The sequence below is a fragment of the Saimiri boliviensis genome, chromosome 2 (genome assembly GCF_048565385.1).
Source record: "Saimiri boliviensis isolate mSaiBol1 chromosome 2, mSaiBol1.pri, whole genome shotgun sequence".
Taxonomy (NCBI): Eukaryota; Metazoa; Chordata; class Mammalia; order Primates; family Cebidae; genus Saimiri; species Saimiri boliviensis.
This window is the reverse complement of record NC_133450.1, coordinates 146,560,031-146,576,523: the sequence shown is the minus strand read 5'-3', so window position 1 is coordinate 146,576,523 and position 16,493 is coordinate 146,560,031. Positions and strand designations below refer to the sequence as shown.

The 16,493-nt window shown below is 42.1% G+C and overlaps 2 protein-coding genes across 23 annotated transcripts in view; one reads left to right on the top strand and one right to left on the bottom strand.

Annotated features, from left to right (window-relative positions):
* PCSK5 (proprotein convertase subtilisin/kexin type 5) overlaps positions 1 to 2,914 on the top strand; it is a 467,438-nt gene extending 464,524 nt beyond the window's left edge. For all 3 annotated transcript variants that reach the window (XM_074394654.1, XM_074394653.1, XM_074394655.1), the window contains one exon: positions 1,878 to 2,914. In XM_074394654.1, coding sequence (XP_074250755.1) covers positions 1,878 to 2,284 — 407 coding nt within the window. In that variant the 3' untranslated portion in view covers positions 2,285 to 2,914. The remainder of the gene's footprint in view (positions 1 to 1,877) is intronic.
* RFK (riboflavin kinase) overlaps positions 1 to 16,493 on the bottom strand; it is a 224,068-nt gene that overhangs the window by 185,659 nt on the left and 21,916 nt on the right. Inside the window, exons 2-3 of one of the 20 annotated variants that reach the window (XR_012516536.1) lie at positions 2,908 to 15,414; positions 1,588 to 2,088 (exon numbers count right to left, since the gene is read on the bottom strand). The exons of 16 other annotated variants lie outside the window; for them this stretch is intronic. Coding sequence is in view for 1 of the 4 variants with exons in the window: in XM_074394658.1 (XP_074250759.1) it covers positions 2,957 to 3,126 (170 nt within the window). In the remaining 3 variants the exon portion in view is untranslated. Of the gene's footprint in view, positions 1 to 1,587; positions 2,089 to 2,907 lie in introns of those variants that run through there. 3 more of the 20 variants (XM_074394658.1, XR_012516534.1, XM_039461423.2) reach the window with 3 other exon arrangements.

Sequence of the window (16,493 nt, the reverse complement as noted above, 5' to 3'; positions counted from 1 at the left end):
AGCTTGTACATCCAACATGGCCTGATAGTTTTTTCCCTCTGGTTCTTTCAAACTCCCATGTGGTGAGTTAAAGAACAGAAAAAAAAAAATAGACTTTTTTTTTTTGATTACCCAAATCATACCACCTGGATAAATGAATAAAAAGTAAGACAAATGACCTCATCCTCATTACTAAAGTTATAGTTGAATCTTTCCTTCCGTGAAACAGTTTTGGTAACTCCATATTCTCAGTCAATGCATCGAAACAGAGGCTGATGGATGACAGGGGTCGGAGCTCTGGATTTCCAAACTCTTAATAATTGCTGGGTAAGGTGGCTCACACCTATAATCCCAGCACTTTGGGAGGCCAAGGCAGATGGATCACCTAAGGTCAGGAGTTTGAGACCAACCTGGCCAATATGGTGAAACCCATTTCTACTAAAAATACAAAAATTAGCGAGGCAAGGTGGCATACACCTGTAGTCCCAGCTACTCAGGAGGCTAAGGCATGAGAATTGCTTGAGCTTGGGAGACAGAGGTTGCAATGAGCCGAAATATTGTGCTACTACACTCCAGCCTGGGCGACAGAACGAGACTCCATCCCAAACAAAAAAACTCTAATAATGATAGGAAAAAACTGCCTATCATTCAAGTTGATAGGATTTTAAAATGGTACTTCTTTATCTACCAGGCTAGGAGCACAAAACTCCAGGAAGCCATGGAACAGCTGTCAGAGCCTTCTGTCCTAATGTCTTCAGACTGTAGCATGGAGCTAGGATTCCTGGATTTGAATTCTGATTGCTCCACAAACAAGATCTTGTATCTGACAATGTGACAATTCACTTTCTCTCAATGGACTTTAGTTTCCTCCAGTGTCAAACAACAAATTGGGCTAAGTAATTGCGAAGGCTCCACATGGCTCTCAGAGTCAGTAGTTTTTGTTTTGTTTTGTTTTGTTTTGTTTTTTTGAGACGGAGTTTCGCTCTTGTTACCCAGGCTGGAGTGCAATGGCACGATCTCGGCTCACTGCAACCTCCACCTCCTGGGTTCAGGCAATTCTCCTGCCTCAGCCTCCTGAGTAGCTGGGATTACAGGCACGCGCCACCATGCCCAGCTAATTTTTTGTATTTTTAGTAGAGATGGGGTTTCACCATGTTGGCCAGGATGGCCTCGATCTCTTGACCTCGCGATCCACCCGCCTTGGCCTCCCAAAGTGCTGGGATTACAGGCGTGAGCCACCGCGCCCGGCCGAGTCAGTAGTTTTATAAATTATCTGCTCTTGCCCTTAAGTGGTGGGACAGCCAGGCTGGCCCCAGCTTAAGGTAGCTTAGGAAAAGACTCAGTCTTAGAAAAGAAGTTGGAATCGGAAAATAAAATAGAGCATTTAGCAATAACTAAAGCTTGGTCCAAGATGAAATATTTTCTTAGGAGGGAAAGAGAATAATCAGTTGATAAGGTTGGACACCCGGTGGCTGACCTAGGAGATACAGGGATAAGGGAACTCCCTTTGGATGGCAAACTGAACTTTCTAGAAGGATTTATTGGCTTCATCAGACATAGACTAGGATTCTCAGGGGGTACATACTCCAATTTTATACAGTGGTGTACCTTCTAGGAAAATCAGAGACAGGCCAGGTGCAGTGGTTGTAATCCCAGGACTTTCGGTGGCCAAGGTGGGAGGATCTCTTGAGCCTGAGTCTGAGACCAGCCAGGGCACCATAGTGAGACACTGTCTCTACAAAAAATTAAAATTAAACAAAGGAAAATCAGAGACAGTGATTCTAGCATTTTCGATTTTTAAAACAAAGGTGAAATTCTAGCTCAGAAACTAATTCTCTCTATTCTATTTCTTCCACCTTTTCCCTCTTGCCTCTTCCTTTGGGGACTTCTTCCAACAGAAGAATGCATCCTTCGAACAAGCAACGTTGGGCCTGCAGCTGAGCACTTCAAGACAGCTCTGTTCATCACCTCCTCTGTGATGCTGGCCCTTCTGCTCGGGGCAGCTGTGGTTGTGTGGAGGAAATCACGTGGCCGAGTCCAGGCAACAGAAAAGGCCGGCTATGAAAAGCTGGCCGACCCCAGCAAGTCTTACTCCTCCTATAAGAGCAGCTATAGAGAGAGCACCAGCTTTGAAGAGGATCAGGTGATTGAGTACAGGGATCGGGACTATGATGAGGATGACGATGATGACATCGTCTATATGGGCCAGGATGGCACAGTCTACCGGAAATTTAAGTATGGGCTGCTGGATGATGATGATGAAGATGAGTTGGAATATGATGATGAGAGTTACTCCTACCAGTAAACGGGCACACACACACCCCCCCCGGCCCACCCATCATTATTCCACTCTCAGGCATGCCTGTGAGCATCACTGTTTTTGGTTTTATCCACACACCAGGCTGATGAGTGAGTGTTTCTATTTGTCTTCTTTAATCACAAGTCCAACCAGAATATATAATATGATGAAATACTTTGTTCTTCTTTTGAATGACTAAACTCAATTAACAGTTCCTGTTCAACCATAATTGAGGAGCAAGGATAAAATTCAGAGATATTTTCCTCAAAATACTATGTCAAGACACAAAAAATGCAGGAAATAAGAACAAATGAGATTTGTGCAAACCCTTCTATGTGATTAAAAAAAAAAAAAAAAAAAGGACAGTAGATCTATAGAAATTTTATTTCCAAGCTGTACTGTGGTGGCATGTGCTGCCTCCTGGTATTCTGATTTTTCTTTATCTAATTTTCTGTACTTAATGGGGGTACAAAGGAATTGTTGGTTTGCAGGTATTTTTCTCCCCTTTAGCTGCCTTTAGGCAGAGATTTGTTTCGTAAAGGCCAAGAAAAGAGGATTCTTATCAATTGACTCCAGACCACCCCTGGTGAGCAGAAGAGATCACCTCTGCTGGGCTGCTCAGGACTTACTTGAGATAAGAGAAGAGAGAAGTTGCATCATAGCTGAGGAGCCAAGAGGTCACCAGGCCCTTGTTCCTCCACAGGAATCCAGAGTCACAAGGATTCTAAAGGCAGAGCAGGCCCAGGAGAGAGACAGGCAGGGCAAGCCCAGTGAGAAAAAAATCACAGTTTCCAGGAAACGCACCATCATGATTTTCTGAGTACTTTTCCCCTGGGAGACATCAGCTGCTAAGACATCGAATAATAAAAGAGAAACGGCAGTGTTAACATAAAATGGAATAAAGTGATAAATACTTCATCCACTCTAAAAAAACATATAGAGCTTTCCTTCATCAACAACCCATCACAAAACCATGGACTCTCCATAGAAAGAGCTGGAATAGAGTCTAACATGGAAAACAAAAATCCCAATATGCTGCTCACAAGCTGTATTCCGGCTGCCGACCAGCCTTCCAGCACTGCTCACCACTTAGATTTTTGTTTCTAGACCTCCTAGGCTTCCCTTTTTCCACTCTTCTGTCATGCATGTTCTTGGATTCATGTGCCTGAGGACAGTTTTTCTCCAGATTGTAACACAGAGTGGGGCTCTTGCTATGCAAAATGATGGTTGGCAGGGTCTTACAGATTTCCTTGTCAAAGCAGACCTTACAGGCAGTACTAGGAGTGGAGCACCAGAAAGTGAAAGTGACATTTTCAGAGAATGATAATTATAATCTATTGCATACCTACAACCAGATAACAAGCTAAGTAATTCCTCTAAAAAAAAAACACCCGACTTTCCCACTTTGGTACTTAACATATTCCCATGTGGTTGGTGTTACTGTTACTCTGTTTTCGTAGGAAACCTGAGGCTTACAAGAGAAAAGTAACCAGCCCAAGGTCATGCAAAGCTCATCAAGATGCAAGAAAAAATAACAGCCACCCTAAAGCGTGTGTTCTTATAACTATCTACTGACATAAGGTGGGAAATAAGCATCCTAAATATAATTAAAGGCATGCCTACGATTTTCATCTATAATATCAACTTTATCTTTACTAAATTCATGCATTTTCTTTTTTTATCATATGTAATCACTGACATAGAAAATTTTTATGAAGAAATCTTCAGTTTACTAAAGGCTTGTGTTTCTTTAAAGGAAAGCTCTTAAAACATGGTTGACAGTCTCTGGAAAGAGCCAGCTAGTAAGTACATTAGGCTTTGTTGTCCAGAAAGTCTCTGTCACAAGCACTTAGCTCTGCTAGTGTAGCATGAATGCAGCTGGTACACAACGGATGGGCGAGCTGTACTCCAATAAAACCGTATTTATGGACACTGAAATTTGAATTTCAGATAATTTTCACATATTATAAAAGTGTATTCTTTTGATTTTTTTCAACCTTTCAAAAATTTTAAAATGCAAAAACTATTCTAGTTCACAGCATTACAAGAACAGGTGGTAGGTCAGATTTGGTCAACAGGCTGTACTTTGCTGACTTTATCTTTAAAATACTCTTCAGAGATCATGTGCATCACGTACATGCATGACACACCTGCAAAAATTGTGATCATTTACAATTACTTCTTGGCCAGGCATGGTAGCTCATGCCTGTAATCCCAGCAGTTTGGGAGACTGAGGCAGGCAGGTCACCTGAGGTCAGGAGTTCGAGACTAGCCTGGCCAACATGGTAAAACCCCATCTCTACTAAAAATAAAATTATTAGCTAGGTGTGGTGGTGCACACCTGTAATCTCAGCTACTCAGGAGGCTGAGGCAGGCGATTCACTTGAGCCCAGGAGGCGGAGGTTGCAGTGATCTGAGATGGCACCATGTACTCCAGCCTGGGTGACAAAGCAAAACTCTGTCTCAAAAAATAACTAAAATTATCTCCTTGCCAGGAGTGGTGGCTCATGCCTGTAATCCTAGCACTTTGGGAGGCTAAGACAGGAGAACTGCTTGAGCCCAGGAGCTCAATGTCAGCCTTGGGCAACATAGTCAGACTCCCATGTCTACAAAAAATTTAAAAATTAGTCAGGCATGGTGACAAGTGCCTGTAGTCTCAGCTACTCAGGGGGCTGAGGTGGAAGGATCACTTAAGCTTGGGAGGTTAAGGCTGCAGTGAGCTGTGATTGTGCTACTGCATTTCAGCCTGAGTGATAGAGCTAAGACCCTGTCTCAAAATAATATTATCTTTTCAAAATGTATCTGAAGCCCTGATAGTTCTCCTTTCAATTCTTAGAAACATAAAAATATATGCTCGATAGCTGTCATATCAATGTAAGGCTTTCTCATCTCTGTAATTGCAGTTAGCTTACAAAACCACACAATTTTGTTTATACTGTGTTCATTTTCCTCAATAATTATAAAGCTCTGATAGACTGAGTTTCACATTTCTGTAGACTGGAAATTGTTTTGTATGGAAAAAAAAATCCGTGTTTATGATACACAGTTAAAGATTGGATGAGGTTGAGATGAACTTCAATACTAAGAAAAATTGTGGGCTGGGCATAGTGGCTCATACCTGTAATCCCAGCACTTTGGGAGGCCGAGGCAGGTGGATCATGACATCAGGAGTTCAAGAACAGCCTGGCCAATATGGTGAAACCCTGTCTCTACTGAAAATACAAAAAGTAGCTGGGTATCGTGGTGCACACCTATAGTACCAGCTACTTGGGAGGCTGAGGCAGAAGAATCGCTTGAACCCAGGAAGCAGAGGTTGCAGTGAGCAGAGATTGCACCACTGCACTCCAGCCTGGGTGACAGAGTGAGACTCTGCCTTAAAAAAAAAAAAAAGAAAAGAAAAGAAAAAATGTGGTGTTCCTCTGTGTGGCCTGCAATGGAAAGTAGGCTCATGCTTGTGTATTGAGGTTTGACATCTTTCCTTCTTTGTTTTTAGTCATGCAGCGTTATTCTCAGACAGCTTTTGAATACTATGCAATGACTATCTAAATAGATAAATATGTGGTTGGAAAACAAGGCACCTTTTAGTTCTCTGCTTGAAAATCATTTGGAAGTATTAAGAGAATCCTTGCAGACTGGAAACACACCAAGAGGCTGAATAAAGCATGAGAGGTTCCAGTTAATAGAAAGTAATTTTAAAATTGAATATAAAGTTAAATCAAGACCAGATAATACTATGCAGACTTACTTATTAAAGAACTATTCCTAAGCATTTTTATGTTTTTATGTGCTTAGCATTACATTTTACCAAATGAGATACACAACAGTAAGAGTGCTATTTTTTTCTTTTTATCTGCCTACACCTAAAGACCAAGCTAGCCTTATCAATTCTGAATTTTCTCTCCTAAAAACCGGCCCAATCTGTTCTTCAGCCTCATCAGCACTGCCTCAATCAGGCCCTCAGCATCGCTCCTCTAGACCATTCGTACTTCCTCCTGAAGTATTGCTCAGCTTCAATCTCTTTTTCTCCTGTTGTATCCTCTACACTGCTATCAAAGATAATTTCCAGGTTTCCTCAAATCATTCCATTCCGGGCTCCCTGTCACCTACACTGATTATGACATTCCAAACTTTCCCACATAGGACCACAGGCTTTGTCTCTGGACTTATCACCCGCAATTTCCTGGCCCCCTTCTTACTTCCCAGTTTCTCCATTATGCTCCAATAGTACTGAATTGCTTCTAGGTTCTCCAGGATAATATCCTGTTATCTCATGCCCTTGGGCACATATGGTTTACTCTCCTTGGAATATTCTTCTCCCACCTTAACCAGCTGGAAAATTCCTGACCTTTGAAAAGTCACATTTCCTTACAAGCTTCCGCAGGAAATCTTCCCTGATTTTTGAGAAAGTAAATCACTTTCTCCCATCTCTGCTACCTAGATACTCTGGGCATATAGTTTTTCATATCACCTTGTGATATAATTGTTAGATTACAAAGCTCTCTACACTGAAAGACTAGTTCCCCCTTGAGGCAGCCACTGTTTCTTTTCTAGAACCCAGCACAGGGCCCAGCAAGTGGTTAACAATCAAGACTGATCATTAGAATTGAATTTTAAGAAGATAAGACTCTTAGATATGAAGAACCATCAGCTGATGATCTAGGACATACGATGTGTATACAGTGCATTCCTGTTTAATCCTGAGAGTAAGTGGTATGGTGGGGAGGAGGTGGCGGCAGTTAAGCCTGAAATAGCTGCAAATCAGAGAACACAGAGATGGCTTCATGGGAAGATTTGGGCGTGGTCTTAATTTGAAAAAGAGGACGGAGGCAGGATTCTTTGAAGAAGGCACTGGAGTTTACCTGACTTTTATGATAATAATTATAATAATCAATTACCAAGTATTTATTAAGTGATTAGCATGTGCCCAGCACTATTCTAGTTAGTGGAAAAACAGCAACTGGGATCCATCAGATCTGAGGCCTCATGGGACTTTCAATCTTGTTAATGTAGGAGCTAGAAAGAAATTATTTAGGCAGAGGGCAAGGGTGACAGAGTCCTAGGTAAGGTTTCCTTTTTATAAAAAGCAGCCCTTAGACGGGTGTTAGGCACCTGTAATGCCAGCTACTAGGGTGGCTGAGGCAGGGGAATCACTTGAACTCAGAAGAATCACTTGAACCTGGGAGGTGGAGGTTGCAGTGAGCCGAGATCACACCACTGCACTCCAGCCTGGGCGACAGAGCAAGACTGTCTTAAAAAAAAAAAAAAAAAAAAAAAAAAAAAAAAAAAAAAAAAAAAAAAGCAGCCTCAAAAAATCAAGGTGCAAGCATAGATAAGCAAGCTAAAAGCTTGCATAGTTAAATGCCAGCAGCTGTGCCAATAAAAAGGGATAACTGAAGCCAGGTATATTCAACATGGAGGTTCCCTTTTTCCTTTTGTCACCACATGTGCAGTAAAAAAGCAAGCAACATGGCACCAGCCAGGTAGAGACCCCATCTGATAAAAGATTAGGGTGGGATGGCCATCTTCTTTCCACACTATGCAAATGACACACCTGGTCCAACCAATCTCTCAGGCCCTATGTAAATCAGACACTGCCTCCTCAAGCCCCTCTATAAAATCCCATGCATTTCACCATGAAACCGGAAGACCCACTGGGGCTCCCCTCTCTGCAGGAGAGAGATTCTCTTTTCTCTTTCTTTGGCCTATTAAACGCGCTCTTAAACGCGCTTCTTGTGTGTCTGCATCCTCGGTTTCCCTGCCGTTAGATGATGAACCTTGGGTACTTACCCAATGATGCTGCTTTACAGAGAAAAAAGTACTGTAAGTTAACAGCTACCATTTTTAATGACATCTATGGCCCAGGCATGGTCTTTATCACTTGACTTGTGTGATCTTATTTACACCTTCCAACAAAAATGCTATAAGGTGGGTAACATGCTCCCTCTTTACAAATGAATAAGGAAGGCTCAGTGATGATACTCAAAGTGCTCTAAGTCAGAGTGCCTGCAAATGGTCAAACTGGGATTTGAATCTAGGATGCTCTGATTCATGTTTTATTCTGCTCTACCACTCGGCTGTTATGCAAAGAATGAGCCTAGCCTTTGTCCGTAATCCCTGAACCCTATTTTGGGATTAGTTTGAGCTGGGTGGAATTTACCGTAATGGTGAGTCGCCACAAGGCAATGCCAATGAGGCCCTGAAGGGACCCTGCAGCTCAGGAGCACGATCCCCTCTACAGGCACAGAGATGAGGATCGGTAAAGAAAGAATTTTAGGTGACTGTGAATATTAACTTTACAGAACTATGTTTCAACCCACTAAAAAGTATTCATGAGAGGTTCTACCCCATAAAAAAAAATCTGAAGAATTATGAATTTCCAAATGTGAATTCAGAAGTGACATCAATTGAAGATTAAACGTTTAGAAAAACTGAAGGTAAAGACTTCAGGTGCTTAATACATAGACATTAGATCTTTCAAGATCTGTTCAGAGTTAACAAGGTTTGCTTTAGCGTTCACAAAAAAAGAAACTGCTCAATGTACCACCCAAGTGAAGAACCACGTTTAGATGCCATTAATTGAAATACACAGTGGCCTCCATTTTACACTGACAGGCTGTGGCTCACATCTGTAACATCAGCACTTTGGGAGGCCGAGGCGGGCGGATCATGAGGTCAAGATGGATCCAGGCCAACATGCTGAAACTCCGTCTCTACTAAAAACACAAGAAATTAGGTGGGCGTGGTGGTGCATGCCTGGAGTCCCAGCTACTCAGGAGGCTGAGGCAGGAGAATCACTTGAACCCTGGAGGAACAGGTTGCAGTGAGCCGAGATCAAGCCACTGCACTCCAACCTGGCAGCAGAGTGAGACTCCCTCACCATGGCAAAAACCCCATCTTTCCTAAAAATACAAAAATTAGCTAGGTGTGGTGGCAGGTGCCTATAATTCCAGCTACTCAGGAGGCTGAGGCAGAAGAATCATCACTTGAACCTAGCAGGTGGAGCTTGCAGTAAACAGATTGCACTACTTCAAACCAACCTGGGCCAAAGAGTGAAACTCTGTTTCAAAACACACACACACACACACACACACACACACACACACAGATAAGACCGTGTTTCAAAAAAGAAACAGAATTTCTATCAATGCATGCTTGGCATAGATGTTAGATCTAACTTGATCACTGCACATTATCAAAATGTAATTCAGGAAGGCACTCTGAAAATGAATAAACAAGATTAACTTTTGAGGTTATATTTGGGTTTTCACTTTTAAAGCCACTAATGCCACCTTGTATTGTTCTTAAAAATAGGGAAAAAAAAAAAAAAGTCATGAAGGTGAAGAAAGATATTGACCACATGTTTTGCTCATCTCTATGGTTCTAGTGCCCAGCATACCACATGGTACAAGGCAAATTATTTGTTGAGTGATTACAGACAAGAAAATGCTTGCACATGTGTGCCTTCTAAGAGGCACTGGGTTCCATGGCCAAACTTAGCTGTAAGGAAGCCTGGAAAGCAGTAATCTGACAAAGGGTAATGAGATCACCATGATGGGCTTAGAACAATCATGACTCATCTTCCGGGGCTTTGAAGCTCTGAATAAAACTCGATTTTCATTATCACAGAAAAGAAGGGTGGGGCAGGGTAGCTGTTAGGTCACCAACAGCTAAGAATGCCTATCCAGGTGACCCCATTTCTATTTAAAAAAAAATTTTGGCTGGGCGCGGTAGCTCACACCTGTAATCGCAGCACTTTGGGAGGCTGAGGCGGGTGGATTATCTGAGGTCAGGAGTTCAGGACCACCCTTCATCTCTACTAAAAAATACAAAAATCAGCCAGGTATGGTGGCAGGTGCCTATAATCACAGCTAAGAGGCTGAGACAGAAAAATTGCTTGAACCTGGGAGGCGGAGGGTGCAGTGAGCTCAGATTGCACCATTGCACTCCAGCCTGGGTGACAAGAGTGAAACTCAGTCTATATATATATATATATTTAATTTTTAAAAAAGAATGCCTATCATGCTAACAAAAGTGTTTACTGAGAATAACTGATCCCAGACTGCAAGGGAAATTATATAAGGCTTATTAGATGAAGCAAACATCTGTTTGTGAAACAGAATTATAATACAAGATCAGAACATGACTGAGGTTGGAGAATTCCCATCCCTCCAAGTTATTGTTACCAAGTGAAGTCACTTTGGGGGCTAGCAGCGTAATTCTGGACCTGGTGCAGATGTTGCTGTATCATTTGATCTGATTTTAATGTAAATGATAGAAAATTCAACCCAAACTGACTTAAATACAAAAAAAAATTATAGGCTCAATTAAAAAGTGCAGGGGGCTGGGCATGGTGGCTCACCCTGTAATCCCAGCACTTTTGAAGGCCCATGTGGGAGGATTGCTTGAGCCCAGGAGTTTGAAGTCAGCCTGGGCAACATGGTGAAACCCTATCTCTCAAAAAAAAAAAAAAAGAAAGAAAGAAAAATTAGCTAGGCATGGTGGCACATGCCTGTAATCCCAGCTATTCAAGAGGCTGAGGTGAGGGGATTGCCTGAGCCCAGGGAATTGAGGCTGCAGTGAGCCATGATCACACGACTGCATTCCAGCCTGGACGACAGAGCGAGACCCTGTGTCAAAACAAAAACAAAAACAACTGAAGTCTCAGCCACTAGGGAGGCTGAGGCTAGAGCACTGCTTAAACCCAAGAGTTGGAGGCTTCAGCAAGCTATCATTGCACCACTTAACTCCAGCCCGGAGGACACAGCAAGGCTCTGTCTCTTGCAGAAAAAAAAAATAAAAGCATGGTGTTGGGGGTGGGATCAGGTACTGCCGAAACGAACAAGCCACAACCCCAGAACCAGTTTGTCTCCATCTCTCTCTCCTGCCTTTTGCTATGTTGGTTCCATTCTCACTGGAGTCTCCCTAGACACTGGCAAGATGGCTGCTGCCAGTGGCAGACTTGGCATTCTCTTGGGTCCACCTCCAATAGGAAAACGGCCTTAGCTCTGATCCAAGTCTCTGAAAAGTTTCTTGATATCTCATTGGCTCAGAAAAAGATCTGCCCATTTCTATTGCATAAATACTCCCATATGGCCAATTTTAAGCTTCAACTGTCATACCACTTAATGCAGAGAAAGAAATGGAAAAAAAGCAAACCATTATATAGTATTTCTGCCATACAAACGCATTAGATGTAAATCATCTCAAGAGCATAGATAATAAAATGTAAACTTAAGAAAGGTGGGGGGGTGCATTTTTTACCTGTGTTTTAAATATAAATTCTTTGACAGTTTATTTTTGGTTTTTTTTGAGATGGAGTCTCAAAAAAACTATCATAAGGGAAATTAGGTGGGAAAGTGACCCCAGGCTGACAGCCAGAAAAGAAAGCTCAGTCCTGCAGCCACCAGAAACGATCTGCCAACCTGAATACATTGGAAAACAACTCACCTCCAGAGCCCGTAGTAAGAGGCCAGCCTGGCTAACACCTTGATTTTGCCCTGGAGTAGACCTAAGCCGAGAACTCAGAGAAGCCCACCTGGTCTTCTGATAATAAGATAATAAATGAATGTTGTTTTAAGTAGCTAACTTGTGCTAATTTTTAAATGCAGCAATGGAAAATGAAGCCAGGCAGGGTGGCTCACGCCTCTAATCCCAGCACTTTGGGAGGCTGAGGTGGGCGGATCACCTGAGGTCAGGAGTTGGAGACTAGCACCAACATGGAGAAACTCCATCTCTACTAAATATACAAAATTAGCAGGCCTTGGTGGTGCATGCCTGTAATCCCAGCTACTCGGGAGGTTGAGACAGGAGAATCGCTTGAACTTCTGGAGGCAAAGGTTGCATGAGCCGAGATAGCGCTATTGCATTCCAGCCTGGGCAACAAGAACAAAACTCCATCTCAAAAAAAAAAAAAAAAAAAAAAGGAGAAAGAGAAAATTAAGACATTGGCTTACTACTCTCTTACCAAGTAACACGTGAAATTGCCCATGTTCATGCAGGTGGTAGCGGACAGAACTACTCTGGGTTTGTGCTTGGCTCTCTCCTCTTCAAAGCCTGTAACAGTGTTTTGAATCCTTTTCATATTCTGAATCTTCCTGACTTTGCTTCTACCACCAGCTGGAGATAACTCTGCTTTTAGAGGGCTCATGTGATTAGATCAGACCCACCTGGATCATTTCCCGTTGGCTGTAACAGTCAGGGACATCACACTTCCTCATATTCAGTCCTGGGTTTTAGTGTGGGAAAGCTTGGGGCCTACCACAGCCAAGAAAACTCCTTTGGAAATCAATTTAGCAAAATCAAAAGTCTTTTAAATGCTTGTTCTATTTGAATTCACCAGTTCCACACTGGGAAATACTATAAGCAGAACCAAATCTTTCACACACAAACAAAACGTTCATTTTCATATATAAAACTACTTCATAACATTTTAAAAGTAAGTTTATAAAGACTACATAAAACATGCTATAATAGTTACATATAATAAGCAAGATATAAAAGTTTATTATGTACACAACCATTTCCACTATATTTTTGCAATTTAAAAAATGAAGACTTGTTGATTATGCTAGCTAAACCGTAGAAAGCAAAGATAAGCAAGACATATGATCCTCCCCCAAAGAGCTTAATAATTAGGTGGAAAAACATGTGCACAAATAGCCACAATATGAGGGAGAGTGCAAGCATTGCAATAATTCAGAGGGTGGGGGAAAGCAATTAAAACATTGGAACACAAAGAAAAGGACGATTGGGAAAAGTTAATTTATTCATATAGAAGCTCTTTTGGAAGAAAAATTGAGGAAAGTGTTTAGAAGAATTAAAAGATCTTCAGAGCTTAGTAGCTATAGAAGACAAGTCTCTAACTTGACTTTCCTGTGGTCTATAAATTACAAGCACTTTGCAGGTGAACTTGAAATCACAGGTCTATTTCAACTCAACATGATAAAGGATGTTAGTCCCTGAGCCAACCCAGGCCCCTTGAAGTTGTCAGAGGCAAGGCAAAAGTAATAAATGATGTCATCAATGGACCCTATTTTCTCTTCCCACCAAATTTCCCTTTTCTAGTGATAGTTTTCCAAGGCACCAAAGGCACTAAGAAGTGGGAAGTTTCACCAGTGTCCAAAGACATTGGCCCAGTGCCAGCTTAACAAACTATACTCCCACTTCTGTTTCAATAATTATACCCCATTCTGTTCAAACACAGACTATTCCTCAGTATAAAGCTCTTCTCTTTTTAAAATCTCAGTGGTCTTTTGCCTCAGCTTTGTTTCAAAAACAAAATAAAGGCCAGGCATCGTGGCTCACACCTGTAATCCCAGTACTTTGGGAGGCCTAGGTGGGCGGATCATTTGAGTTCAGGAGCGAAATCAGCCTGGCCAATATGGTGAAACCCATGTCTACTAAAAATGCAAAGATTACAGGCATGTGGGGGTGCATGCCTGTAATCCCAGCTACTCAGGATGCTGAAGCAGGAGAATCACTTGAACCTGGGAGGTGGAGATTACGGTGAGCAGAAATCTCACCATTGCACTCTGCTTGGGTGACAGAGGGAGACTCCAACGCAAAAAAAAAAAAAAAAAAAAAAAAAAAATCAAAGAAAAAGCTGGGCGCAGTGTAATCCCAGCACTTTGTGAGGCTGAGGTGGGCGGATCACTTGATGTCAGGAGTTCAAGACCAGCCTGGCCAATATGATGAAACCCCATGTCTACTAAAAATATAAAATTTAGTCAGGCGTGGTGGTGCACACCTGTAATCCAAGCTACTTGGGTGGCTGACACCTAAGAATCACTTGAACCCCAAAAGTGGAGGTTGCAGTGAGCTGAGACCAAATGACTGCATGCAGCATAGGAGAGGAAGTGAGACTCTTGTCTTAAAAAATAAATAGAAAATGCTGGGCGCAGTGGTTCACGCCTGTAATCCCAGCACTTTGGGAGGCTGTGGTGGGTGAATCACTTGGGGTCAGGAATTCAAGACCAGCCTGGCCAACATGGTAAAACCCCATGTCTACTACAAACACAAAACTTAGCTGGGCATAGTGGTGCGTGCCTGTAATCCCAGCTACTTGGGTGGCTGAGGCATAAGAATCACTTGAACCCGGAAAGCGGAGGTTGCAGTGAGCTGAGACCAAACTACTGCATTCCAGCCTGGGCGAGGGAGTAAGACTCTGTCTTAAAAAAATAAAAAGAGAGATAAACCTCAGTAGGTGATGCCACGATTAGACTTGTTATTCCTATACAGTATTTATTTTTATATAGAGGGCTTGGCATAAGAGAAACATCATGAGTTTGGGTGGGAGCCAAAGATTCCTGGGATGGAATTTCAGTTCTGACATTTTCTGGTATGGAATCTTGGGCAAGGTACTAAACTTCTGATGCTTTGTTACATGTAGAAAACTTGCACTCCAGACCTTCCAAGGTTGCTGTGAGGAATGAGATTCCACCATCAATACACCTGGTATGCAGAAGGGGTTCAATAATTGCTAACTTCCCCTCACCTCTCCCATATCATTTTAGTAGCAGTGCAGGTTGTTAATAGTCTTCCTTCCACAAATCAATTTTGACAGGATTTGTGAAGCAAGATTGCAAAAGGGAGAGTAAAGTAGATTTGACTTCTCTATAAACTTAATTTGGAACCAAAGACACGCCTACTCAGCTCTTGAACAAGACCTTCCTTTTTTCCTCCAAAAAGCAATTACACTCTAATGAGTGGTTTTAAGTAACTAGATCATTAACTGGATTTGCTAACTTGATTTCTCAGCAGATAGAGAAACAAAAAGACTGCTCTTTCAGAAACCCAAAGTGATTTGCTTCTGAAGCAGAAGCAAATAAAATTCATTTTTTACTCAAGTCATCAAAAGGTTTGGTTAAAGGGCCATAAGATCAATAAATACACTGGCCAAGTTCTTGACCTCTAGTGAAATGTGTTTATCTCCTCTACAGCTTTGCACTCGCCATAAAGCAACCATAGCTGTATCCCAGCAGAATAGTCCTTTGAAAGAAATCCTATTCATACCTTGATCGTCCAAGAAAATACATGTTTCTACCATAAACCCCTCCTTTCTCTCCAAGTTGTGAAAATCCTGAATGTTCGAGTTTGGCTTAGATGCCACAGGTAATCTTAGGAGTGTGCTGAGGACACTGGAAAAGGAAGGAGAACATGATCCAGTCATTCTCTAGGTGAATTTTACTTTGAATTCATATAGAAAAACCCTTAGGATGCAGGATTTGAAGAGTGCCCTGAGAACAGAGTTGGAAAAGTGAGGCTGTCTGCACCCTGGTGGTGAGAAGTCATGAAGGCATCCTACTTTGTCTCTTTCTGCCCTCAAATGGCTGTGAGTTAGGGACAAAGTAGCAGTTCACAGTGCTCCCGCAGGGAAATCCAGCCAGGCAGTGCTTTGCCAAACAAAAGCAGCAGCAGCGTGGACTTTGAGACTTCAGGCCAGAACCCTGGTTGTGCCATTGGAGCAGGCACAGCAGAAGATCAGGTCAGGCAACCAGGTGGAAGCAAATAAGGAACCACAGACTGGGTGTCACCAGGTTGTGAAAAGGTTGTATTTGGTCTGGATTTGAGAGTTTAAGTCTCAGGCCAAAAAGCTTATAAAGGTGGCTTAAACCTTGTTTTCAGTATTGATCTGTTGCTTAAAAAAAAAAAAAAAAAAAAAAAGGACACAGAAACCAAATCACATTACTAACCAAGAAGTGATGAGGCAAAGGCAGAATCCTTGACAAAGGAGTTCTCAGCTGAACTCTGTGTTGTATATCCCTGGGCTGTGAGCAACCATGAGGGATCTTTGTGACTGATGCTCTAAGTTGCTCCAAGAACAATGTCTCTCTCTTCTTTGGCTTGGGATTGAAATTTTTATTCTCCATGATCCCTTTGGCTAAACTCCATACTGAGTCCTTTATTGACTTTGTAACTTCCTTTGCAGCACAGCTGTGTAACATCTGGATAATTTTTCTGTTCTGTTTTTCTGCTGATTTTCACTTTTAAAGAGCTGTTTGCCTATCAAATCAATTTAATCTCCTATAGGTAGGTTTCTGATGATCTTACATAGACTTGCCTCCTGACATTTGCTTGTGAGGGTTAAAGGTGATCATGCACATGTAAATCTGTCATAAACTGTAAGTTGCTACACAAATGTTATTTCCTTGTGCACTTGTTATCCATCCTAGGTAGGCATGCCGCTTATACTGTAGAAACTGGGAGATATCAAACA